At 38.7% G+C, this 27,865-nt stretch overlaps 1 protein-coding gene across 1 annotated transcript; it reads left to right on the forward strand.

The window, feature by feature from the left end:
- The first annotated feature begins 471 nt into the window (after positions 1–471).
- WDR48 (WD repeat domain 48) lies at positions 472–27,862 on the forward strand. The gene is made up of 19 exons (XM_021555270.1): positions 472–552; positions 8,981–9,121; positions 9,436–9,514; positions 9,779–9,861; positions 9,977–10,106; positions 13,558–13,646; positions 14,496–14,597; positions 14,972–15,196; positions 16,531–16,605; positions 16,970–17,072; positions 17,372–17,469; positions 19,014–19,121; positions 19,480–19,576; positions 20,067–20,162; positions 22,189–22,294; positions 23,672–23,759; positions 24,320–24,396; positions 25,099–25,291; positions 25,864–27,862. The coding sequence occupies exons 1-19, from the start codon at positions 505–507 to the stop codon at positions 25,957–25,959; spliced, it is 2,034 nt and encodes a 677-aa protein (XP_021410945.1). The 5' UTR covers positions 472–504; the 3' UTR covers positions 25,960–27,862.
- Positions 27,863–27,865: the final 3 nt, after the last annotated feature.

Raw genomic sequence — 27,865 nt, forward strand, 5'->3', positions numbered from 1 at the left:
TGAGTTATCAGCACCGTACTCTAACCAACATCTCTACTTCTTAATGAACAAGAATATCGATGCAGAGGAATCTCTGGCTATTATTAATGAAATACAGAACTACTGATAAAAGACCATCTGATTATTATTGGCAGCTAAAACCCCTGATTTGGTTTATTCAAGTGGATCCTTTCTTATTTCAACACAGGCCTTTCACCACCAGCCGAGACGAAGCAAAGCAGGACGAAGACACCGCAGGAGCACCAGGCGGCGGCCGTGCGGGACACAAGAGCAGCAGAACGAGGAAGAGAACAAACCCGCCCCGCCCTGGGGCCGGGCTGAGGCGGCGCCTCATGAGCGGCAACATGGCGGGCGGCGCGGGAGGGCGGCGCGAGGGCCGCGCCCCCATTGGCCGCGCCCCTTGGCCACGCCCACCGCCGCCGCTGGCGTATAAAAGCCTCGCGCGGGCCGGCTGAGGGGCCGGCGCTTCCGGTCGGACATGACGCCACAGTGTCAACATGCAAGATGGCGGCGCATCACCGGCAGAACACGGCGGGGCGGCGGAAAGTGCAGGTGAGGGCGCGGCGGGGCCGGCACGGCTCCAAGGGAGCCCGGAGCCTCGCGGCTGCAGGGTGTCAAGCCTTGGGGGTTTCTATGGTAGCGCAGTCGCCCCGCTCTCCCGCGGCAGCGGTGAGGGGAGGCAGCACCGCACGCCCCCGGCGTGTCTCCCCTGCCACTCCTGGCCGCCGTGGCTGAGGCACCGCGGGGGATGAGCTGCTGCTCGCTGCCGAGCAGGGTCGGGTTCTGCTGCAGAGCTGAAGCAGCTCAGATCAAAAGCGGAGAAGCACACGGGGAGAGGTGAGCTGAGAGCGGTGCCCTCAGACCTGCTTTGGTGTATTCCCAGCAGCGGCAGGGCTGAGATTCCTGTCTCGGCTGTGTCCGGTGCCAGAGTAGATTTAGATTCGATATTAGGAAGAAATTCTTTACTGCGAGCATGGTGAGACACTGAAATAGTTTTCCTAGTGAAGCTGTGGATGCTTCATCCTTGGAAATTTTCAGGGCCGGGTTGGACGGGGCTCTGAGCAGCCTGGTCCAGAAGAAGCTGTCCCTGCCCAGGGCAGGGCGTTGGAACTGGGAGATCTCCAAGGTCCCTCCCAACCCAGACCATTCCATAATTCGATAATCTGTTTTGCATCATATTTCTGCGAAACACTCTGTCCCTTCACACACGTGAGTGAGGAGCAGTTTTTTTGTTTTTTTTTTTCCTCAAATTTCAGAGTTATTCCTTGCCGGCTCCAGGCAGCATTTGTTGAAGGAAACCTGTGGCACAGGCAGTCAGATGGGTGTAGACTTTCTCAGCACATTTGAGGAAGAATTAAACCCTGCGGTTGTTTGGGCTCACGTGTAGCTACAAGTGGATTGTTGTAGCCTTGGTTGAGACTGGAGTTACCAAAGTGTGTGTAAAAAGTCATTACAGTAGTTTTGTTTTATGGTTCTCAATGCTTTTCTTCTTGCTTGGGATACTGCCTGCCCTTTAGATGTCTTTACAGCTTTCATTATGGAAAAGATTTAATGCTTTATCAATTAAAGCAGCCTAGTGGCAAGTGCCAGTTTCAGCTGTACCTATCCAGTGTGATCAAATGAAATATTGATTAGGCTTGAAAAGTAGCATTAGGAGCTTTCAAAACAGAGGTGGGTTTGGGTTTTGGACGTATCATTTATCACACAGAAGAAAGGGGCATCTTATAGAGCTTTTAGTGTTTTCTGTGGTTAAGGGAAGCACTCTTTCAATTCTATATAAGGAATCCCCTTGCTTTATTAGAAAAAAAAAACCCCAAAAAACAGGACATGCTTTAAAATATAAACAATGCCTCTGCTATGAACAAGTTTTCTCAGGTTATACCCCTAAGGAGGGGGATTTGATTGTACCTTGATATTTGTTTGCACTCCTATTTATGAAGTAGTATTTGCCTGACAGCAGCATGCCTCAAAGAGCTCAATTTTTACTACTACTTCTCTTTTCCAAGCATGGCTTAGCTCAAAAACTTGTTTTTACAGGTGGTTTTGTGCTGGTTTATGATGTTTTGTCTGTTCTCATTGTGCTGTGTGGTATTTTTTCACCTCATGTACTAATGACACATGATATACATAACACTGGTCTGTGTCTTGGCAGTGCACTGTGAGTTTGCATCCAGCTTGGCTGTGCTTCCAGAGAAGCTTTCCAGCCCTGGAAGTGTTCAAGACCAGCTTGGACAGGGCTGGGAGCAACCTGGCAGAGTGGAAGGTGTCCCTGCCCATTGCAGGGGGTGGAATGAGAGCATATTCTAACCCAAACCATTCCATGATAAACATTTATAAAGCTTGTCTAGCAGCTAGGGTTTTTTTCTTGACTCTTACTATTTCACCTGCTTGGTTTGTAATAGGAATTTGTACAAGTAAAGGAGTTTTAAGTGGTTGTTTTATCCATCAGCTGCTAATAGAAAAATAAAACTACTCATTATTAATTTTAATTCCCAGTGCTTGAGCATTTAGGGTGCTTCTGCACAGAGTTTTTGAGAGAGAGACAGAATTAGAGAAATTTATTCCAAACCTATGAGGCTGGAAGAAAAAGCTTTTACAAAAGACATCTCTTAGGCAAGGAGGAACTTGATTCCTTACATGGCAGGAGAGCTGGTTGAAGTTTATGGAAATCAGAACTATTATTAGCTTGGATGCACCTGTTCTACTGGTAAGCAAAGCCATCCAAAATAGTCAGTTTAGGGTGCTTCTGCATATAATTTTAGTTTCTAATGGTTTAATCAGAGTTTTAGGCCTCAAAATAAATTCCATGCATAGAAAAAGAAAACAAGTTAAACTCTTTAAATGGGAGTAAAGCATTTCAAGTTTCCAGTGGCAGGTGTTCATGAAGCTTAGCCATGCTTTTTTGAAGGCTGCAGGAGTGAGGTTGAGTGTTTTGGGGAGGGAGGGAGGATGCAGAGGTGTATGAGACACTGATTTGGGGAGGGAGGGAGGATGCAGAGGTGTATGAGACACTGATTTGGGGAGGGAGGGAGGATGCAGAGGTGTATGAGACACTGATTTGGGGAGGGAGGGAGGATCCAGAGGTGTATGAGACACTGATTTGGGGAGGGAGGGAGGCTGCAGGGGTGTGTCAGACGCTGATTTGGGGAGGGAGGATGCAGAGGTGTGTGAGACACTGATTTGGGGAGGGAGGATGCAGAGGTGTGTGAGACACTGATTTGGGGAGGGAGGATGCAGAGGTGTGTGAGACACTGATTTGGGAAGGGAGGGAGGCTGCAGGGGTGTGTCAGAAGCTGATTTGGGGAGGGAGGGAGGATGCAGAGGTGTGTGAGACACTGATTTGGGGAGGGAGGGAGGATGCAGAGGTGTGTGAGACACTGATTTGGGGAGGGAGGGAGGATGCAGAGGTGTATCAGACACTGATTTGGGGAGGGAGGGAGGATGCAGAGGTGTGTGAGACACTGATTTGGGGAGGGAGGGAGGATGCAGAGGTGTATCAGACACTGCTGTTGGCTGTGTGCTGCAGCTTTCAGATGTTGTCCTGGCAGTCAAGTCAAGGTGAAGCTATTCCCCAGCAGGTACCTTGAAGGAGCTGTCCTGGAGGAATTGCACTGTAACTGTTCTCCCAAATTTGCTCCCTGGTCAGAATAAATTTACCCCCAAACTCAAAACAACATGTGAGGATTTTGCCATGTAAAGATAAACTTCCTTATAATATGATTGCATGAATTTTAAGTGCTTTTTAGCTTTAGGTCTTGTACAGAATAAGAAAAAACTCATTCTCCATGCCTGGAATTGTTCAAGGCCAGGCTGGATGGGGGTTTGAGCAACTTGGTCTAGTGGAAGGATTCCCTGCCTGTGGCAGTGGTTGGAATGAGATAGTCTTTAAGGTCCCTTCCAACCCAAACTATTGTGATCTTTTTGAACTGATTTTGTCACATTTGTGCACTAATACTGTTATGTTTTATATATAATAAATGTAACTTATAATTACAAATATATTTTTTAGATATAATGCTTAAGCAAATAAATAGCCAGTATGTTGATTCCATCATAAAAGGATAAAATGAGCTTCTTAATGCCTTCCATTACTTTTATTCTGGAACCTAGATACAAATTCAAATACTCTCCTTAATTAGAAGCCATGTTTTTAGGGATTCATATCCTCCACCAAGATAGTAAAGCAATATTGATTTTTTTTCCTTGGTACTTCACTGCTGCTTGTCTCATTCTTGATGCAATTCAGATCTCATGGAACCTCCCATGATTTTGAGAAATACCTTTCTTTTTTTTTGTTGCTCACTTATAAACAAGGAATGAGTATCCTCAGAGCTCAGCTGGTTACTGTTTCCTCCATGTGGTTTGGTGGGATGTTTCAAAAGCAGAATTTATCCATCTGTGAAGGTAAAGTCTGTTATAATGCATGTAATGTAACAAGGGTAACATGATACCACATCAGCTGATACACTTATCCATGCAATAAACACTTGTAAGTCCTGCAAGAAATTAATTTGGCTTTGTGTGCCAAAATGTATCTGTTGGCAGTAGCTTTATCTCTGCAGCTCTTAGGTAGTCATTAAAATGATTAGTCCTGATCCATTTAGGCTACTGAATCCCATAAACTCTTTATAATGAGTGGATGTTTGTGCACTGCTGCTGTGGAAGATTCTTCCTCATTCTGGGAGCTTATAAAAGCTGCAGCAGTGTTGAGGGCAAAGCTTTGGTTGTTAGTAAAATATTTCACAATCCCCCAAGCCCTGCTCCTCCCATCCAGCAGTGGCAATAAAGCCATGGTGATCTATATCCCAATTTTTGTGTGTGTGCTTTGCCCCTGGCTCTGTGCTCTGCTGGAAAGGGCACAGCAGGGATGTGCTCCTGCCTGTCCTGCATGGAGCAGATGCCCCTGAGGTCCTGGAGCCCTCCCTTCCTGGGGGTTTCCACACCCCTTTGCAGGCAGAACTCAGTGCTTTATCTTCAGTAATGAGGTCTGTGTGCTTCAGGAGCAGAGGTGAATTTTATCACAGCAGTTTCTCCTCAACCAGCACTTTACTGCATTTTTGTTTAGATATGTTTGTGTACAAACAGGCTTGAAAATATACTTTGTTTTTGTATTTCTTTTGTGTACTTATTAAATCTTCAAATATTTAATTCTATGCTAAATGTCACTCAAAATCCTAACAAAACAAAAAGCAATCCCTCACCTTTTTTCTCTCCAAATAAGAACATAATGGAAAGCCACATGTGGGTTATCAGCAATATTCCTCTTTTCCTATTAGTGAATGTTTTGGTTTTGTGGACTTGGCTGAGTGTCCACCACTCTTACCCAAGTTTCATCTCTTTTAGTCAACTTGCTGTTGCTTTTATTGATACATTTTAAGTTCCTCATGCATTTCAACAGCCTTTCTACAGATTTTGTGGAGCCCTTAATTTTTTCCCTCTACGTTAATATGGAATTAATGCATTTAATAGCAAGTACCTGGATGCCTGTGGTGTGATACCTCCCTTTCCAAAGGGCTCCATGTGGTGTGCAACAAATATCTCATGGGGTGATTTTTAGTTCAGCCACATGTGCTGTGTGTCTTGTTCTAGTTTTGTTAATAAACAAGATGTTTACTTCAGCCTCAATGCCTGGTTAGCAGGAGTCTACCAGTCAATATTTTGGATGAGAAAATAAATTTATTATTTTCAGTGTAAACAGCTGACAGTTACTTGTCTATCTTTAGGCTTCCAAAATGAGTTGGAGAGTGTCTTTTTTGCTGTAGTCTTTTTCAGCTCATACTGTTTTCAGGACAAATGGTTTGCCTTGTCCTTAGCTAGCTGCTCAAATTGCAGTGTTTGTGTGAAGTGTTGGTGTGGTGTCACATCAACTTGCTGACTACAGAATAATTTTCTTTGTTTTTAGTATCAGAAATTTTTTTAAAAGTCCATATTTAATCTGGATTAGAATTATGTTTGATAAATATCTGTCACAGTTTATCCCCATGATGTGGAGGAATTTACCATTATCTAATAAAAAAGGGATTTCTTTTTCTTCTTGCTGTTACTCCTTCAATTTTCAAAACAGCTTGTCAGGACAAGTATACTATTTTTTCTGTGGACAATAAATAATGGTTTCTAAAATTCTAAGAAGAGACAAAAATAACCAGTTGGATTCTGTGCACAGTAGCAGTCACTGATGAGGAATTTTGTATCAAGCTCTTTTTGTTGTTTTGCCATATTTTTTTACATTAAAGGTCTTTACATCCAAAAAAAGGGAACATAAGATTTTAATCTTGTTTAATTCAGTTGTTACAGCAGAGTTATTTTCTCAAGTTTGTCACAGGAAGAAAGAAGGATGAAGTTTGGTTTCCTGCTCAGCTTCTGCTGCGATCCAGTTCAGATCTACCAGGGAACAATAAAACTGAAACAATATAACACTCTCTTTATCCCAGTTCTTTTAAAATAAAAACAGTACTTGCCAAGAGATGTTTGACTAAATTAATATGTGGAAGTCATTAAATGCAATAGAGGGCAAATTATCTTTGACTGTTTCAGTACTGGTGATAATAAGTCTCCTCTGATCATGTCTTTGTGTGAGAGAAAACAGCATTTGGTTGAGCTGACTTTAATTTCATCAAGATTAATGTGGAAATATGACTCAATTTCCAAAGTCCTGTGAAAGTTTTAATTATATATGAAAAGTACCTTGTTTACTAAAGTAAGCCATCATTTGGGGATTATTTTTCATTTTTAAATATTCATGGCTGTATTTTTTCCTGACTTCCTTTAAACTAAAAAGTAACATCATTATGTGCAAAAAGCATCAGCATTATCATGCTTAGGTGACTAACATAGTTTGACAATCTAACTTATGAGTGGAATGAAGACCTCTTAAATTATACCTGAAGATGTAACAAATGGGATGTGACTGACAGAAGAGGAACAAATCCAAAAAATAAGGCTTTCACAAAGAATATCCTGGTAGCATTTGGGAAAACAAGAGGTGGAGAGCCCTGCTGATCTTGAGCCTGATACTGTGTCAGAAAAATATTGTTCTCTCAAAAGAATAACATTTCATTTGATCTACTGACTTCTAGGTTTGGGTCTTAGCTGCTCACATTTAGTTTTTGTAACTGAGTGTTTTCATTGGTTTTATTCAAAGAATTTGACAACAATGTGAATTTGATGGGCAACCCTTTGCCTTGTGTTTGAATCCTGCTAAACCTTGACTTTTGTACACAATCTGTGTGGGTCTTTCAGCAATACAGCCATGATATGATTAAGCCCAGGTAAGGAGGGGCACATAGATCTTGCTCCCTGCATCTCACAAAGAAATAATACCTCAAGTGCTTGGAGTGCTTTACCATAACACTTCTGTGTGGTTGATGGTGTCTCCTTTCAGCAGCTCTCTGGAGCTGTGTGTAGGTGGAAACTTGAGCACAGATAGCAAGAATGTTATGGATGAGTCTGGAATGGATGAGAGAAGCTGAAAGTATTGGAAATGAGAACATAATCTGAAACTGGGAGGAAGAGCTGTGGTACTAAAAGGGCTGAGAGTGGCTGACAGAAGATCTTTAAGAGCATTGGGGATATAATAATACACTTATGTGTATTGTACATATACAATTATGTATTATGTACATCACATTAATAAGTGTAGTGAAGGATTTGTGCAACGGTAATGGAGAGTGCTGAGACAGAAGGATTCAGGAGGCTCTTAAATTTGATCCTTCAGTGTTGGTCTGTAGAGCTGCTGCAGCTGTTTCTCAAGCAGAATAGCACTGGACATGTGTTTTCTGGAAGCATCAGTGCTCTGGCTGTGCTGCCTGAGGGTGGCATAATTTGATGGAGGTGTTTCCCTTGTTCACCAGTGGGCCTGTGAGCTCTCATGGTGCAGAGTCTGAGCTGCTGTAAAATACTTCTTCTGTGATAAGGACCACTGAACATCTTAATTTGTTAGGGTCTTTTTGTGTCACTGAGATCTGATCTGGAAAACATTTTCTTTATACTGTAACACAGTTACTGGAGTGAAAAATTGCTTTCAGATCTTTAGCCCAAGACTACTCTTTATAAGCATTTTCAAAACACTGATGCTTGTATATCCAGAGGTTTCCTGTTTTGAGCAGATTTGATTACGCTAAACATGGAATTTTACCTTGTTCTGATTATATTTTATAGACTCTGGGAAGAGACATAAGTGGCATCTTCCCCTCCTTCTCCCTCAGCATGAGGGCTTTCCTCGGAGCAGTGTGTAAACCCAGGGATCAGGAAAGTGAGTGCAGGAGCTCTGCTGTGTCTTAAAATTGTATTTACTGAACACCAATAATGGAGACTGCTGTGGCCTTTCAGGGTCTCCTGAAATTTTCTTTTAGTTTTTTTTTTAGCAAATCTGTGAAATAACCTTTACCCACAGTACTGTCAAACATGGAAGGAAAGAAACTAATGGGATAATTTATCTGAAAGAGCACTAAGAGTTTGAGTTTCTTATTATATTGGCAGGTAGGTAGTTTTTAAAAAATTGGTTTAAAAGCAATTGTGACACCTATTGAATTTGTATCTGCAGTCTTTCAGTGCTTTGTAAGCCATGGTGAACATTATCCTCTCCTTTATGAGGCTGGGAAATAGTGGCATTGCAGCTATGGAAGCTATGGAACCCACTTGGGAAGTGACACACAGACTCAATGTGTTGTCTGAGATTACCTAGTATATGCACACACAGCAGGGAATTGAACTGAGGATTCTCAGCTTAAGTTGCAGTGATTAAAAAAAAATCTTCTGGGCTCCAGTTCTGCCGCTGCTGAATCTTCTCTATCACTGCTCTCCATTTTTTAAGAGCAAGTGACTTTGGTGGTGCTGGTAACTCTCAAACTAACAGACAATGCTTGTGAAACTCTTCATATTTTCTACTCAAGAACCTTACAAAGATGAAATTAGATGTTCAGATTTTATGGCCATGTCAATATTTTAATACCATGTTTGGATTTGTGGAAATGTGTTTTAGGTTTCCTATGTGATTAGAGATGAAGTGGAGAAGTACAACCGGAACGGGGTAAATGCACTTCAGCTGGACCCAGCATTAAACAGACTCTTCACGGCAGGGCGGGACTCCATCATAAGGATATGGAGTGTCAATCAGCACAAGGTCAGTCAGGAGAACTTTCCTGGGGTCTAAACTTACTCTTTTCCATGTTATCCTTCTGGTAAGCTGCCTACAGGGCTGTACCTGATGCTGTTTTTTGACAGCTGCCAATTATTGTGATCACTGAATTCTTTTGATATTGCTTGTACCTGTGGTATCTTGCATCATTGTGTAACTCTCACAAAAGAGAGAGTGATTTCAAACAACTCTGCACTAGGAAGCTTTGGATCCATATGCAGGATGAAGAAGATACCACAACAGGATGTGATAGTTGCAATCATTTCCATTGGTGATGAGCTTATTTTTTTAATTTGCAGCAAGACCCTTATATAGCATCTATGGAACATCACACAGATTGGGTAAATGACATTGTGCTCTGCTGCAATGGCAAAACATGTAAGTACTTTAAAGTTTCAGAACTGCAGTATTCAGAAACTGTATACAAGTAAATTACCTGCTTTTTGTCCATCTTAGCATGTCAAATTAATTTGTGATGTATATTGTAATTTTGGTAAATAGTGTAAGCAGCTGTTTTAATGAAAATTGGAATATTATATAAATTATTTTAATCTCTTTTGAAAAACAAATTAAAGTAGTATGAATATGCTCTAAAGTAATATATAAGCCATTAAAATTTAGTCTTTATTCTTTCCAATTTAGTGATATCTGCTTCTTCAGATACTACTGTTAAAGTGTGGAATGCACATAAGGGATTTTGCATGTCAACACTAAGGACGCATAAGGTGAAGAACATTATCTGTAAATACTGTGTGTGATCAGTGCCATTCTTACAATTATTAAGATGTAAACTTCAAAAGGATAACATTGATTCATATTGTTACATTTATTTTATTGTAGGACTATGTGAAAGCCTTAGCATATGCGAAAGATAAGGAGCTGGTAGCATCTGCTGGGCTGGACAGACAGATATTCCTCTGGGATGTAAATACTCTCACAGCACTGACTGCCTCAAATAATACTGTCACAAGTAGGTACCTGGGGAGGGGAGGCAAAAGCAATGTATTTTATTGAGTAGCATAATCTGTGAGGTCAGTTTAAAACTATGGAAGGCCTTTTCTGTCTGTGCATAAAAAATGGGCAAGAAATTTGAAGGGGGGGGGGTTTGTATGCATTCAGTCCATTTGTTGTGTTATGTAATAGCTGGAAATCTAGAGCAGCCAACAGTCATGGCATTTAGAATAGAGGACAAGTCTCTTTGAACTGTTTCTCCTGAGCTGTGACATGCTGGTTTCTCTGAAAGTTGATAGAGCTTTAACTTGAGAAGATTTTAACCTCTCAACCAGCCTTTTATGGAAATGTTATGTTAGCTAATTTGTTCCAACATTTTTTGTGTTTTATAATTTGGGGTTGGTTTTTCGTTTGTACAGATGCTGAAAAAAACAGTACAGCTCCTAAAGCAGGACTTTACATTTGTCAGAAGAAGAATCTCTCAGAAGAATAGTTACTAGATAAGCTAGAGTAAAAATCACGCAGAGTAACACAAAGCACTGATGACATATAAGGATAACAGACTGGTGTGATCTAACTCACTAGAGGTTGAAAGGCAAGGGGAAACTAGATTCTACTCATCAGGGTTAATTCTCAATGTCACCCTTATCTTTTAGGAAGTCACCTGTCCTGCTTCTCTCCCAGAAAGGCATGATATAAATTGTGAGATCTTTCCTTTATACAGCAATTCCAACACTGTCTTTTTTAGAATGGTCAGAGTAGAACTGGTTAAGTTGCTTTTCTGGGGAGTGTCATATCAGTCTTTAGGTTCAGTTGGATTTAAGTGAATAACATAGATCTGTTTTACCATTGATTTTTTGGAGAAAAAAGTCTAGTGTGATCACAGTGGACATTGCTGCTTGTTAGGTAGGTTGGAAAAATTGTGTTCCCAATGAGTGATCTTTCATTTTTTAGTTTGATGGATATTTAAACAATAGCCTTGGGAAAGAGCAGAACTGTTTTGCACACTGCCATATGTTAATTTTTTAAATAAGCCTAGTTGCTTCCTCAGTCATGGGTAATGACTCAAGGAAAATCTGCAAAACTAAAATTTGGAATTGGCACACACATTCCCAAGACATTTCAGGTATATGTGATTCTGTAAGAGGCAGTTGGTGTGGGCGTTTTTAGTTACTGTATTGGGCTAATTTCAAAAGGTGTGTTTAATTTTATACATTTGGTAGCCTCTAAAAGCAGAGGTGCATCTGTTGGGCAGAGCTGTCAGTTTTGCATTTGTTGTCTAAAGAACTTTTTAATTCAAGTATATCCTTGTGCTGACATGTCTGAGTAACCTTGGAGGAGACATGGCTTTAGAGAGCTGTGTTGCACTGCAGAATCATGTTGGGATGGCACATCACTAAAGACACTTGCTTTGCGTTTCCCAGAAATATAAAATCCTTCTATTTCTTTTTTTTTTTTTCACTAAAAGTAGAACTATCTTATAGCCAAACTTTGCTGATAACTGTAAGTTTTGCTGTCTTCTACTTCAAAAAAGTTTTTGAAGGAAGAATCTGTGTGCTCACAGGAAAACTCAGTTGTGGAATAATAAAGAAACAAAAACATTTATTGTACACTGTAACAGTGATACAGAACCTAAATGATTGAAGTGAATCAGAAATGGAAGATGGAGAATACTGAGGAGCTGGTGCTTGTTTTGAACCCAAGATCAAATGGAAGTGATGACATTACCTCTAAGGTGACAGGGAGAAATTTGCATTTCTGGAGTAGAATGCAAATATTTCATAAGGGGGAGGAAGGGGAAGCAGGGGAGATTTTTCTTTCATTTTAGTGTTCTCCAGTAACTGTTTCTGTTGGAAAGAATACAATGTATGTCCTCATAGAACCTGTTTTCCTGAGTCCTTTCAAGCAACATGGGTTTTTTCAGAGTACAAATGAAGCTTTTGCTTGTGCATTAGTTTTCTATCTGATTACCTGGAAGCAGTGTACACAAACCAGCATTAAAAGGAAGCCTATTTTTAAAGTCACTCAGTCAGCAGAGCTATAATTCAAATTAAGTGGAGAGATTTAGCTTTTGAGAGGTAGTCCCTTCCAGAAGGGAGTGGAGTTGAGCTTTATTTTTGTTCTGGCATAAATTCTGCTTCTGTACATTTAAGACTCTCCTATTCCTGCTATCCAGCTTTTCATAACTGTATATTATCCTTTCCTAAGTTATTATGATTGTTGAACAGTGTGCCAACCTTCAAGAGTTTTCAGTTCTGTGTTTCACTTTCTCTGGGGACAGTGGAAAACCCTCACTTTGTTTTACCTCCAAATAATAGATTTAATTTGACAGTTTGCATTTGGATGCTATAACCAGTGGCTAAGAGGACTCTGAAGTAAAGCTGCATAATTCTATAATAGGTTTATAGAATATCCTGAATTGTGAAGGACCTTCAAGGATCATTGAGTCCCGTTCCTGGCCCTACATGGGACAATCCCAAAAATCTCTCCCTATGCCTGAGACTGTTACCCAAATGCTCCTGGGGCTCTGGTAGCCTTGGGACCATGACAGTGCCCTGGGGAGCCTGTTCAGTGTCTCACCACCCTCTCTTCTTTATGATTTCCAGCCTAAACCCCCCTGACACAGGTTTCTCCACTGTGACAAAATGTGATATTAAATTATGATATTAAGTTACAAATCCTGTGTTGGAAATTAGCTCCATCATATAAATAAATCATTGTATAAAGCTACATCTTTTTACTGGCCATGCAGTTTGTTGCTATTCTCAGCCTTCTTGGCATACTGATGATATGGATTTGAGGCTTGATGAAATGCCTGATTGTGATCTCCAAATAGATGATTTTCATTTGCTGTGTCTGTGCTTTTCTGAGTTGAGGGACTGGTACTTTAATCTTCAAAAAGGGGTTAGGTTGGTTGGTATAGAATTCCTCAGTTCTGATGGTAGGTGTGATGCTAAGGAGCTGCCATATGGTTTTCACAAGTGCAGAGGTAACATCCTTGCTTAAATAACATATTTCAGCTGCAATGTAACTTTTCTGCATTTCTGCTGAACTAGGAGAAGAGCCTTTAATACAAGATGTATAATTTTACTGTTCCTTGGCTTGGAAAAAAAATATCTGCACTTAAATCCAAATGCTGTGTGTTACAAGATCACAAAGTGTCATATTCCAATGATATAGTTGAGCAAGAGCAGCTTGATGGCCCTGGCACAGAACTGTGGTGCCAAAAGATCACCGAAATTATAATTACCATAAATCTGAAGGGCTACTTTGTTTTTATACAGTAGTAGATTAAGAATTGGAATGGGGTTTTCCCAGCACTATGCTGACTATAGTCTTTCTTAAAGCAACTCTATGGGGCAGAGTGGCGCTATTTTCACAAGTCAAGGAGTATTAAAATACCTGTTTTGAGTGAATGTTTTTCAAATAACAGCATTAAAATTGAAAATGTGAATTTTATTTTGAAATAGCTTCTTCCCTGAGTGGGAACAAAGACTCAATCTACAGCCTTGCAATGAATCAAATGGGAACAGTTATTGTATCAGGGTCCACTGAAAAGGTAAGCAAAATTTGGTGGGGTTCATTTCACTTCAGTTTCAGTATAAAGACAGTTTTATTCATTTTCAATGTCACGTCTGTAGCAGCTTTTGTGTTTTCAGTAGTGAGGGCAGACACTTCTCTTAAGTGGGAGTGCAAGTGTAGGATACAAATCCTGCCTCAGTCTGAAGATGTGATGTATCCATAGAGCTTTAATACATAGGGGAGACAATCAGATCATCTTGTGTAACTCTTTGTCAGGGATCATTACATTTGCCAACAAGAGCTCTGATTTTGAGGGCACATGACTCAGATGATTATCAAGACTGCAGCAGTTGCTGCAGGTAGGAGAGAAGGTGCCAGCAATTTGCAAGATCCCTGCAGGAGGTGGGAAATGAAGTGAGCTAATGAAGCTCAAGTGTTCCCAAGAGACATCCCTTGCTCTTTGTTAAGGAAGGTAAAACAGGCTTAAGTCTCTGGGTTGTTTTTTTTACCTAATCAAACCTTGAGAGAATTTTATTTCCAAGACAATATAAAAGAGAAAATAGGGTACACCAGTGAAGCATCTGAGAGGATTCTCAGAAGCATATTTTTTGCCCATATCATGCTGTCCTGTTTCCAGTCACTTCCATTCTTTAACTGCTTTGACAGAAGCACAGAAGCCAGAACAAATTAAATTAAAATCAGGAGAAGATGGCATCTGATTATTAAAGATATGGTTAGGTCTGTCTTGTTCTAACATGTATTTTCAGTGATAGATGTCCACATGTTTGGAATAAGGGTTAATTCATTTGGAAATGCTTAATTCTGCAGAGGTAGCATATTGGGAAGAATGGTGATAATGTCATTTACGTGCTGTCTGTTTCCATAGGTTCTAAGGGTGTGGGATCCAAGGACTTGTGCAAAACTAATGAAACTCAAAGGGCACACAGACAATGTCAAAGCTTTGTTGTTGAACAGAGATGGCACCCAGGTATGTGCTTTAACCTGAGACAAAAGCATTTTACAGAGAGCAGAAATGTCATTAGTCCATTTCAATGTAATTATTGTCATAGATTACAGATATTAAGTGGTTAAGTGGGGGAGGCCATTTAAATGTAATTATTTAATGTCCTGGATTACAGATACTTAGTGGTTAAGGGGGAGAGGCTGATTGTGAAAGTTGTTTTTATTACATGTTCATCTAGGTGTGCAGTGGGTTTGCATTAAACACTGAAAATCTTGAGTTGTTACCTATTTAGCACCATTTTAGAGGAAAATTATATGAATTATCAAGTCTTTTTATGGGAAAAATATTTTGAAATCCTTAAATATCAGTTTGATTGAAGTGTGCTGGTTGTTGCTCAGTGTCTTTCAGGCAGCTCTGACGGGACGATCCGCCTGTGGTCCCTTGGGCAGCAGAGGTGCATAGCCACGTACAGAGTCCATGATGAGGGTGTTTGGGCTCTGCAGGTCAATGAAGCCTTCACTCATGTTTATTCAGGAGGAAGAGACAGGAAGATTTATTGTACAGATTTACGAAATCCTGATATCCGGGTGCTGATCTGTGAAGAAAAGGCACCAGTTCTTAAGGTAATTGAGCTTAATTCAGAGAATTGTAGAATGTCTGAGGTTAGGAGTGATGTCTGCAGATCATCTGGTCCAGTCCTCTCCCCTGCCCAAGAACACTGGAACCCCATCAAGATGGGTTTTGAGTATCTCCAAGAATGGAGAATTCACAACTTGTGCCAGTATTCTGTCACTGTCACAGTATAAAAGGATAATCGCATGCTTTCTCATGAAACAGTGACTTGAGGTATAAATTGATTAAAGAATTCACATTGGCTAACAAGTGTTTACTGTACCACATCTTCAGCAGATTGGCTCTGTCTCCTAAATTGCATCTGAAGTTGAATTGCCTGAAGATGATGGATGCCTGACAGCTACTGAAAATGTGCAAATTTGAATATTACTGAAATTGAATATGCTTCACACATGAGAAGTTGGGTTTATCAGGCTCTAGTACAGTTTTAAGAAACTGAGCTGTCATTGCCAAGATTTTGTACAAAAAGTGGATTTTTCTTAGCAGCAGCATATGTGCACAGGACTGTTTTAGAATCTGTTACATACTCATGGGAACCAGGAGTAAAGTTGTTTGTAGGTTTTATTGAACACCTAAATATGATACTTGAACACACAAGTCTCAATCTTTCATAGAGGCTGGTTTTTGATTTTTTTTTTTTGTTGTCTAACTTTAGTGGCACGACTTTGGAACCTGCAGGTGTATAAGGAGTGTGGAATTGAAACTTATAGATATGAGCAGCCTGGCTTTCCTTGGGAGTGAATTCTAGCTTAGTGTATTAAGATAAAATCCTGGATATGTTAATTTAGTTCTGGAAAAGTCAGGATGTGATATTTCAGTTCAAAATGGAAAATGAAAGAGCTGGTCAGCTGTACAAAAGTCAGAAGGGGCCTCCAATATTGGCTTCAGTGATTTATTGATCTGAGAAATGTCAGAGCCAGACATATAAAATTCTGCCTTTTCTTTAGTATAGAACTTCTTTCATTCTTTTAACCATATGAAGTGTCTGAACACAAAGTAATTGAGGAAATACTGTATTTAGGAGACTGTCCATTAGACAAGATTGCATCATGCTGGAAGTAACTCAAACTACTGTGTTAATACACATTGCATCTATTATTGCCCTTGTCTACAGCTCATTTGTTGAATATTTGTAAGAATTCCTCTGGATTTTCAGGAGTTTCATTTTAGCTACTTTTCATTTAAACTTTGTGTTTCTGCAGTATACTGAAAGTAGTGCTGTGTTGAGATGCTTTCAGTTATGGGAGCAGGTCTACACAAGACAATACTAATTATCAAAGGAAAACTAAGTTAAGCATGACTGAAATTTTGTTTCATTATTTAGATGGAACTGGACAGATCAGCTGATCCTCCTCCAGCACTTTGGGTAGCAACAACTAAATCTTCTGTGAATAAATGGGTATGTGATACACTTTACGGTCTGTTAGTACATTTGAGTAGTCATGGTTTTTGCAGTCTTGGTTTGGGAACTATTGGGCTGTTGCTTTCAATTTGACTGGGATGTGCTGTGATTTGTAAGCTTTCTTTAGAATGAATCATAAAATACTAATATTGAAATTGCTCAAAAGGTGGATTTGAATTTGGAAGCTTTGGATTACTTCCTTTGCTCTGTATTTATGATGCATTTATAAATAAATTCTATTCCTTGGAACTGGATAGCTAACATCCAAAAAGCAGCATGAATTGGCAGCTGTTACTCTCAGATAAAAGCAGAGTTTATAGATGATTATGAATGCGTAATTATTTTTTCTTTATTTCTTTAGACTTTGAAGGGAATCCATAATTTTAGAGCATCAGGAGATTATGATAATGATTGTACCAATCCCATACCACCTCTGTGTACACAGCCTGACCAAGTTATAAAAGGTAAACAGGTTTTTGCAGAGCACCTTGTAGAATCTGTTATCTTTAGCACAAGTGATAGAGCTTTAAGATGGACTCAGGTTTTTTAAAAACTTGATACTATGATTTCAACAGAACAATGTGGTTATTGTCTATCCACTGCTGGTTACAGTTACAATAATGTTTAAACCTTGGTGTCATCCAAGGCTTACACAAAAAAGTGAAACTAAAGAACAGCATATGTCATGTTGTGCAATTTAATTTAATGTGATATTATGAAAAAATAATGACAGTAGTAACCTTAATTCTTGTTTGTTTGCTAGGGGGTGCTAGTATTATTCAGTGCCACATTCTTAATGACAAGAGGCACATATTAACCAAAGACACAAACAATAATGTGGCATACTGGGATGTCTTGAAGGTAAGGAAGCAATTTCAGATTTTCTACTGTTGGATGATTAATTACTTGGTGTCACTTCTTTACATATAAATTTTTAGTGTTTTGAGATTTCTGTGATAGAATGTAAATCTTTCAGTCTCAGGATATCATGCAGAGTTTGCCTTTTGAAAAAGGAGGCATTTCTGAGCTTTTTTTTGTAGCTTTCCCTGATGTGAGGCAGATATCTGCACTCACCTGAATTCAATCCAGTACTGACATCTGCATTCTCCTGAAGTTCAGATCCTTGCATTTTTTCCAGGAAATAGCAATGTGTGTTTTGATGGGGTTTTGTTTCAAAGAGGGCTTGTGTTTGCTGGTAAGTCAGGAATGGCAGGAGAATGAACAGAAGGAAGCCTGGCTCCTGCCTGGTGTTGCCTGGGGAGATTTGGTGTGACATTTCTTTATGCTGCTTTACCCAATAATTGCTCACAGGAGAGGGGAAAGTGTGCAGAGAGAAAAGACTCAAATCCCACATCAGTGAGATTGTCAGCAATTTCTTCTCAGGCAAAAGCCTGTTTAAATTATTTTCTTCTTGAACTATGCAGTGCAGCAGCCAAGATGAGTAATTAGTTAAAACATGCTCAGCCAACTTACTGATTTGTTGATTGAAGTGCAAAAGAAATTAAGTTGGAGGGTATTGATTTATACTAAAAATTATCTAGATTGTTTCTGGAAAAGTTTTCTTTATTTCAGTGTGCATTTAAATGTGCACTATTAGTTCTCAGACCAAAGTCAAATTCCAATGTTAACTTTTACTTTCATTCAGGTTTTTTTTCTGAGTAAGGCTGTGAAAAGTGTTATTTGATATGTTTAAATACATATTCACTGTAGAGGTGAGATGATTTGCCAGGTCCGAGTGTTGCTCACTGCACTCAAAAGCTGAGACTTTATTAAGGATGCTGGAAGAAGAGAGGGAGGTTTTCCTATCTGAAGCTCCACACTTCAGTCTTTGCTTCCTGTAACTTTTCCTGGATTTTGAGGGAATAAATTCCAAGGTTGCAGTCCTAGTGTTTGTCTAAAACAAGTATTTTATGGTAAGCTTGCAAGTGGATTATAATAATTAGGATTTTAACAGAATTACTTAAAGGACATTTAAAAGTATGAAAAAAAAACAGAAATAAAGCATCTGTACAGAAATTCACTTGCTGCTGTTCCCATTGCAGTAGTTGAGCTGAATTTGTTGCTTGATGTAGTACTGAAATATGGGTACTGATGGGGAGAAAAATGACAGCAGTCTATTCTGTGTAGGGAAAATATTTTCAAGGAATCTGAAGTAATATTTCCAGGCCTCTCTATCGGCTTGATGTCACTATCTTGGAGTTAAATAAAGAATAAAAATTACTTGCAATATAAATCCTTGTTTGACTTTTTAAAAAAGATTTAACCTTTAACTTGTATGTTTTTGGACTGCAGTGCTCGGGTGGGGGGGGGATCATGATCACAATCATTCCAAGTGTATGTGAAAATGAAGGGAAAGACTTGGTGTTGATATGACTCAGTACTTGTGCATTTCTTTTGGTGGACAGGCATGTAAAGTTGAAGACCTTGGGAAAGTAGATTTTGAAGAAGAAATTAAGAAGAGATTTAAAATGGTTTATGTGCCAAACTGGTTCTCAGTGGACTTGAAAACTGGGGTGAGATACAGCTCCTACATCTGTTTTAATGTCATGTTTCATGTTTTTTTATATATTGTTTGTTCAAAAAGGTTTGTTAACTTTACAAGAACATTCATTGCTTATCTGATGGATTAAATTTATTTTCAAGTAAAACAGCAATCTTGCTGTTTCTTAATAATCTGAATCACAGATTTTTTAATTAAATTTTGCTTGTGGTATAGTCCACCAATAGCAATTACGAATTAATACAGTTTGGTAAACAAAGTGTGCTGTCATGCTTTCAGAAATTCTTTGGTTTGTAGGAGCAAAATTAGAAATTTATAGGCTTAGTTAATCCAAAAAAACTATTACATTCCTCATGGTCTTTTGCCAACAGATGTTGACAATTACTTTGGATGAAAGTGACTGCTTTGCAGCCTGGGTTTCAGCAAAGGATGCTGGATTTAGCAGTCCTGATGGTTCTGATCCAAAATGTAAGTTTTGACTAATATTAGTGTTTTATTTTAACAAAGAAATCAGAATAAATTCCAATATATATGTTTTGAAGTATTCCAGTGCCACCTATGTCAGTATCTGGTTGGATTTTGGGGCTTATTTTCTTAATACTAAATTCTGCATATTCTCCGAAGAAAGTCTTTCCTTTTTTTCTGAAACAGTTATGCTCAGGGTTTGCCTTTAATTTTGTTTTAAACCTTCAAGATGCGAAAGGGGGAAAGTAATTATAACCTAATGTAGAGAATGTTAAAGCACAAGAGTGATCCAACAGCAGGGATTCTAAAATCAGCTTTTCCTGAAAGATTGTAACATGCAGATCTCAGATTGACAAGCAGATTTCTGTGCTCATAAATAGTTTGCTTTTGGAACAGAACTGCTCAAACTCATGGGGAATTTTCAGCTGTGGATCAAATGGACAATATTGTTTTGCCTGTGTTTTTTAAGTTCTGCCTCACTGTGTATTGACAGTAAACCTTGGAGGGCTTCTGCTGCAAGCACTTCTGGAGTATTGGCCTAGAACACATATCAATCCAATGGATGAAGAGGAAAATGAGATAAACCATGGTTAGCATTTTAATATTTTCCTTTTTTATTACTTGTCCATGCATTGTTTGTTTATATGTGTTTCTTAAACAGATACAACACTTGTTGTCTTACACCTGTCTCTCTGTGCATTATAGACTTCATGGTTTCTAGCACTTCTAAATTTGCTTTACACTGAAAAGTGTGTTGTATTTCTGAAAGTATCAGCAAAAATCTTTGGTCTTAAAAAAAGTAGGTGAATAAATTATGCTGAAGTTAGAGAAACATGAAAAACAATTACTGGCAAACTGAGGCTTGACTTGGAAAAGAAACAGTAAATAGCAATAATTCAGTTATCCAACATTAGCAAGTATTCTCTTGACATAATTCCAGTTTTCTTCTAGGTATTGTGAACAAAATAAAAGCCTTATTGGAAAAGATACCTTCAATGTAATAGTACATGAATTAGCTCCATAGAAAACTCCTTAAAGTGGTGTTTTAGGTAATAATGCCAAGTCTAATCAGGCCTTAGATTAAAGCCATGTGAAATGTAAGGTAGAGGCTGAATTTGGCAAAATGAGAGTCTCTAACTCCTGAGTTTGAAATCAATTCAGCCCAGGTCAGAGTTGACTGAAGTCTCGTTTTTGGTGATTAAGAAATTACTTTAATTTACTATTACTTTTGTGATTAAGAAATTACTCTACAGATGATGCAATTAAGAAAACTGTATATTCAGCGTATCTCACTGCTTTGTGACAAGACTGTGCCAAGAATTAGTTGCTTTCTTCTTTCAAAAGTGGCCTCCTTGGAGGTTTGGAGCTCTTGGCAGACTCTTCTGGATCCAGCTGCTGACTCTTGACTGTTGTGTATTGGCAGTGTACAGCTTAGAGCCCGACAAGGTTTGAGAAGTGTAACTCACAGGCTTCTGTGGTGTTGGGTTATTGATGCTACACTGCTTATTACTGTGTAGAGTTGTGGATTAGTGGGATGCTTGGAGTACTCGCAACAGAATGTTTTCATTGCCCTTTCAAAAGAAAAAAATTAGGAGACTGGCAGTGAGCACTGACTTGAGAAGATGGCATGTACCTGTTGGACACATATTTTTGTAGAGATACCAATTTAAATAAACACAAATTACATGCAGTGTTGTTCCTCTCAATTGTTCAGACAAGTGTTATGAAAAAATCTTTTAAACTATAGGATTTTTCACTTGCTGTAACTTTAGTATAATGTTTACTTCTTCCAATACAGATTTTTTTTGCTTGTTACAGTTTCTGACCTTTCTTTGCCTACATATGTTTCTCATTGGAAAGCTGAAGAATCATTAATCTTATCAGTCTGTGCTATTTAAATTTCTTAATGTTGCTTGAATTCAACATCTCTTAAAATACAGTAATGAGGTGCTACAGTGTAATAGATGACTTTTCCCAAGTGCAAGTCAGGCATTCAAATTCTTCTATATTGTTTCAAGATACCTACTGATTAGAAGCTGCACTGTTCAAGAGATGTATAAATAACGCTGATTTTTCTTTAATCTTGTCCTATCCCCCTGATATGGAATTAGGTTCTTCAGTCTTTGAAGAACCATACTGCTGTAATTACCTGTAATAAAATGAATTGCTTTCCTAGTACATTGTTTTGACATCTGGCAAATCCAGGTAGAAGAGCAGCGCAAACAGTACAGAGTTCTGTACTGTCACTCTAGAAGGAAGAACAGTCTTCTCTCAGCAGTCTCTTAAGTTGATTCCTAATTTTAGTATTGTTCAGTTTAACAAAAGAAATGGGGGGAAAAAAAAAAAAAACAACTCATAATCAGGTTTTGACTCCTGGGTTTTAATTTCCTTTTTTCACGGGCTTTTGAAATAGGCCTTCCACAAACCTGTATTGATCTTGTTACTCTAGTGGTTTTTTTTTTTACTCACTGTATCTTGGAAATGGGGATTTTCTTGGTTTTCATGAGGCTTATGGTCTTATTAATTTACAAAATGTATCTGCTGTAGGTGGAATGTGTGCCCAGTTTTAAGGCCTAGTTCAGTCTCACTGCTGTTTTATGTGTTTTTTCCAACAGTAAATGGGGAACAGGAGAACAGAGTCCAGAAAGGAAATGGATACTTCCAAGTGCCACCACATACACCAGTTATTTTTGGTGAGGCTGGAGGACGTACTTTGTTCAGGTATAAAAACTTAAAAATACAAGTTCAGCAGTTGAACAATCCCTTTCTTAGGTGCAAACAGGAGTGTTATCAAAAATGTTCTTTGGATCTGTTCTGTACATTTAAGACATACCCTTGACAGGCAAAATAAGCAGCTGTTGTTGATGATTTGGCATTGTCCAACTGAGGATGTGAGTTTGAGCATCAGCAAGGTATGGGGTGTTAAAGCAGTAAGAGTTATGTATAGTCCTCAGTTGTGTGTGATATTTTTGGTTGCCCTCTTTCTGCAAACTGATAAATTAAACTGTTTTAGAATGAAATTGTGCTACTTTAGATTTTGGGTGTTGTGCTGATCTCTGAGCATTAATTACTCAGGAGGTGCTACTCATTAGAGAATTGGCTGCTGCTCCCGAAGTTAGTTGATGATCCAGTAGAAGGTCCTAATCTTTGGCAGGGAGGAACACAGGCCCTGTATTGCAGTGTGTGTAGTGGTTACCCTTCTATTTCTTCTTGTTCTACATTGAAAAACCCAACTGAGATATGTGATACATCAGAGACACTTTAATAATGCTGCAAAACAAGTACTGAGCTTGCAAACACAGAATTGTTCAATATTTACTGACATAGTGGATTTTAAATTTAAGGGGTGGGGCATGTTTGATCCTGTTGGCTTTGTTTCCCAGGCTGAACAGGCCCCAGAATTATGTAATTTTTAGTTAGTGAAACAGGGAAATCATTTTCAGCTTGGAAAACTTACTTTTTTCCCTATAGTATCAATGTATTTGTTGTACCTGGGGCTTACTATTTGCCTGCATTCTGCTCTGGTGGATCTTCCCTCCTATGCAGCTGCTCCTGCTCCACAAGAGAACACTGGAAAGACCCCATTGGAGGGAGCAAATTGTTTATGGGACATAAAAGGTGGCTTGCAGGACTCTGACAAAGTACCTCATTGCAATTTATAAAATGAGATGTGGCTTTTTTGCATCATTGCATGTGCGCATTTCCTGAAACTGGTTTTATTCTTTCCTTTAAGTGAGGACTTAGCAGATATTTACATGCAAAGCTCATTTTTCCCAAGGAGAGAATTGCTTTATACCAGGTGCCTTTCCCCTTCTCCTGACAATTCTGTATTTCAACACACAAACATAACACAATCCAGAGCAAAGTACTTTTATACATTTTCTGTGTCATAGCTGTAGTCTCCTGAGATCCTACTCCCTGTTTCTGGGATCTGTCATCTTACAGCTCCTTCTGCTCTTTACAGAAAATAAATAATCTCTTCATGATCCTAACAGAGTTCAGGCTCCCTGCCCATTAAAAGGGCAGAACCTCTCCTGAAAGCTTTTTAATGCAAATGGCAATAATTGTTACAATAAAGGCCATTTCTGTGTGTCACAGGTTGCTATGTCGGGATTCAGGTGGTGAAACTGAATCCATGCTTCTTAATGAAACAGTGCCACAATGGGTAATTGACATCACTGTGGATGTAAGTACTGGCTGTATTAGTTTGGCTTTTTTAAGGTTTTTTATGATGTACTACAATTAACTTTGCAGTATCTGAAATGACATTTTAAATTTTTGCTGTGTTTGTATTTAAAATAAGTGGTCTCGATGTTTGTGATCAAGACCCTTTGAGATGCATCATTTTTTGATGTGTCCAGTTAAAGTACTTTTTGCTCAATTATTTTTTGATAGACTGTCTTAGATAAAGAATTCAAAGTCCTCTGCATAATTGGTATCCTTTCCAAGTGAGGAACTCGGGAACAGAAACTACATTTCAAATTGCTGCTGTCTTTTGATACTATCTAATTGCCTTTGAAATAAATAATCTATATTCAAAAACTAGGTGATCTGTGCATCATCTAAATTGAAGTGTCTCGGGAGTATGAGTAATTTGGAAGTTGGCTGTGGTGGGGGTGTTGATTAGGAATCTCTCATGAGTTTTGATAATTAGGAGCTGAATATACTTCACATAGCAGCTGCTGCAAATAGGAGCTGATAATAGTTCATCCTAAATTAACACTTCTGCAACTTGTTTTCTTCTAGAAAAATATGCCCAAGTTCAATAAGATTCCCTTCTACCTCCAACCTCATTCATCATCAGGGGCAAAAACTCTAAAAAAGTAAGTAATGCAAATATGACTATCAACATTGAATATCCAAATTGCAGGAAAAATCCTGCAAGGTCAAGAAAAAACAAACAAAAAAACCCAATACACTGATTTTCAAGGGAATTGTTTTGTGATTGATTAATTTGTAGAAGTTAGTCATTTAGCAGCATTGCTATAAAGCACTAAATTATGTCAGAATATTTAAAAGTACTATGGATTTGGGTTCAACAGGCAGTTGTTCAAGTTTATGCTAAAAAATGCCTAAGAACTAACTACTGAAATGGGACTTTGTCTTTTGTGGTATTTAATCAGAAAACAGATGAATTTATAGATTGTTGCTCTGTTCAGAACCACAGCTTTGTTTCCTGTTGCTAACAGAGAAGAATAATTGCTTTTTGAAAGGAAAAGGGACAAGTAGGGAATGCAAACTAGCTTGCCAGTCACATGAGCTGGGTTGGTTAGAAATCAATTCAGATTTTTATCTGGTCTTTTGAATATCTCAGCTTCTTTTCTGAGTGTTTTGCTGCATGAGTCTTTGGATAAATTGCTGTTATGATCATGGCATTCTGGATGATCCTGATAATTTTCTACTAGACAACATAATGATCTTTGTATAGTTGCATAGTTTGCTACAGCTAAGGAAGATGTGTGAAGATAAGAAACACAGTTTGTTTCTCAAAGTGTTTTCCTGACAAAGTTCTCTAACTCCTATAGAGACCGGCTGTCAGCCAGTGACATGCTTCAGGTGAGAAAGGTGATGGAACACGTGTATGAGAAAATCATCAACTTGGACAACGAGTCTCAGACAACGAGCTCCTCCAACAATGAGAAAGCAGGAGAACAAGAAAAGGAGGAGGACATTGCTGTGCTAGCAGAGGAGAAGATTGAACTTCTGTGCCAGGACCAGGTAAGTTCCCTGTAATCAAAACCAAGCTCTAGCAGTAAATTGGTTGTGAATTTTTGAGTTCTGGGCTTGAAATATGCTATAGATTCTGTTACCTTTAAAACTAAGTAAATGTTTTGACATTGTTAAGTTAGTACTGACACAAGATTCTGACAGTTGCAGATAGAATTTTCATAATAAACCTGTTCAATTGGTCTGGCATGGGGCCATTACAGGCTTACTTACTCATAGTCAACAAATGTGTTTAATACAATTCATTAGAGTTGTATTTTTAGCATTTCTGGAGTGTTTAGTGTTCTGCTTCTTTGGCAGTTTTTAAAATTAGTCCAAAACCACTAGTTGCCCAATAAGTGCAATGGAGATTAGGTACTGAGGAGGTAGTTGTAATCTGAAGTTCCATGTTACTCTGCTAAAATTATTCAGTAACGCATCAGGCTCTGTTGCTAATCGAAAAAATCTGAGCTTTTGCTTGGCTCATCTTGATATCAATTTTCAGTTTGGCTTGCTTTGTATTTTTTTTAACTTCTGCCAGCCTAGCAGACTTGCTCAGTAAAAGGTGCCTTTTTGCTGTGTAGGTTTTGGACCCCAACATGGACCTTCGGACTGTAAAGCACTTCATCTGGAAGAGTGGCGGGGACCTGACGCTTCACTACCGCCAGAAATCGACGTGAGGGCAGCGCGGACCCAGAGCGGTCATTACTGACTTGACCTTGCTGTGCTGGTTCCAAGAGTAGTTCTAGAGCAGCCCTGAACCCCTAAGGTAGATGAGACTCCTAATGCCTCAGTATGGACGGGAAGTAAACATTTAATTGAAGTGACTAATAGACCTGTAATATAGAGGAAAAAAAAAAATCTATATGACTTAAACTGAAGTCTGTCCTAGTCTCAGTCAATGAGATTGGAGGTCCCCGAGTGGTTTGTGTTGTGTGAGGTGTACAGAGTGGATGATAACCCAGTGCAGACTTTTGCTTCCTCCTTTTTGCTTTTGGTTTTTTCCAGAACATAATCCCCTCATCTGCTCATGCTCGGTATCAAACAGGTTTGGCCGTATTAGTCGCTGTTCACAATGTAATTAAGAACTGCACACAAGGTATTTTTAGTACATTCCATTCATAAAGTTCCAGCAATGATTTCTCACAGGTTACTTAAGCATTTCTACCACTAAAAGAAATTTGGAAAAGCAAACACCAGAAAATAGGTATTGCATACTTGAATGAATGGGCCCATTTAATTGCAAACCAAGGGTTAACATGAGAATTGTTTTAATTGCTTTAGAGAGCTATTGACATGCAAGATAAGAACACTAGAAAAATATCAGAGCAATGTGAGTCCAGTGATGCTGTGCATCATAATAGAGTGAACATACTTAGCAGCAACTTAGAGATTTTTTTTTTCTAAATATATAACTACTTCCTGCACTGTGTCCTAGGTGTTCTAAAGACACACTAGTCTAATTTTTGGTAATTGTGCTCCAAAAGTATATGATATTTTGTTAAAACTTCAGACCGTTCTGATTATAACTTCATATGTTCAATGTTAAACTTTAAAAACTTCTCAGCAGATTTCATATTCATGAGATAAAAATACTGATTCTTCTTTTATATGCAATTGTTCTTTTGTTAGAGATTTATGCAGATCTTGTTTTCACTGCTATTTCTAAAAATCTGTGACTGTCATAGGCTCATGGTAATCTTTTATAGAAGTTTAACTTATTGGGGGGAGGGAAGGTAAGGGCCTTCCAGCTTTTTGTGAGAAAATGTGGGGATATGCCAGAAAACCATTTGTAGCCAGAGCAAATTAGAAATCCTCATAGAGAAATGGTTTCAAATTACTCTTGTCTGAAGCAGAAGCACAAGTGCCTTCAAGGGGCAGTATATTATTGGAGTTTCTTCAGGAGACACATGCTCTAGCCTTTCCTGTATCTTGTGATCAAGATTTAGGTTAAGGCCTAAGGAAAGTCCCAATAAATTATATTACTGGGATTGTATTGGTCAGACAAAAAGTAAAGTATTTTTCATCATGTTTTATTTGAAAAAATAGTCAAAATATAGTCAAAATAGTCATTCCCTTCTGCACTTTGAACTCAGCAAAACAAGTTCATTGCTTAGACAAAACCATGGTTCAGAATTAAGTTAGCATGTCTTCCCAATTTTCAAGAATCAGGTTCATTTTTTTATCCCCATTTCTGTGTATGCTTAGTTTGACACAATTGTGCTTTAACTGCACATTTTTAGTGCTATTTGTGAATTAAATGGTTAAACAGAACTGTAACTCTTTTTGGTAAACTGTCCTGACTTGTATTTATTAATAGCAAGGGTCTTTGTCTGTTCCAATAGGTACTGTTTGGGTTATGTTTTGTTTCCTGGTTGTCTTCCTGTCCTATTGTATACATTGGAATTGCTCACAGTAATTTTTTTTGTTTGAAATCAGCCCAAGGTTGTAATTTTCCTTCTGTTTTTTCTTTCTAACCATCCCAAAACACAGTAACAGGAAAGATTAATGGAAGAGTCTGCAATGCCAGAAGGGTAAATGATGTTTCACAGTTGTATAGAATAAAAGGCTTTAGTTAAAATATTT

The sequence above is a fragment of the Lonchura striata genome, chromosome 1 (assembly GCF_046129695.1).
Source record: "Lonchura striata isolate bLonStr1 chromosome 1, bLonStr1.mat, whole genome shotgun sequence".
In the NCBI taxonomy this organism is placed as follows: domain Eukaryota; kingdom Metazoa; phylum Chordata; class Aves; order Passeriformes; family Estrildidae; genus Lonchura; species Lonchura striata.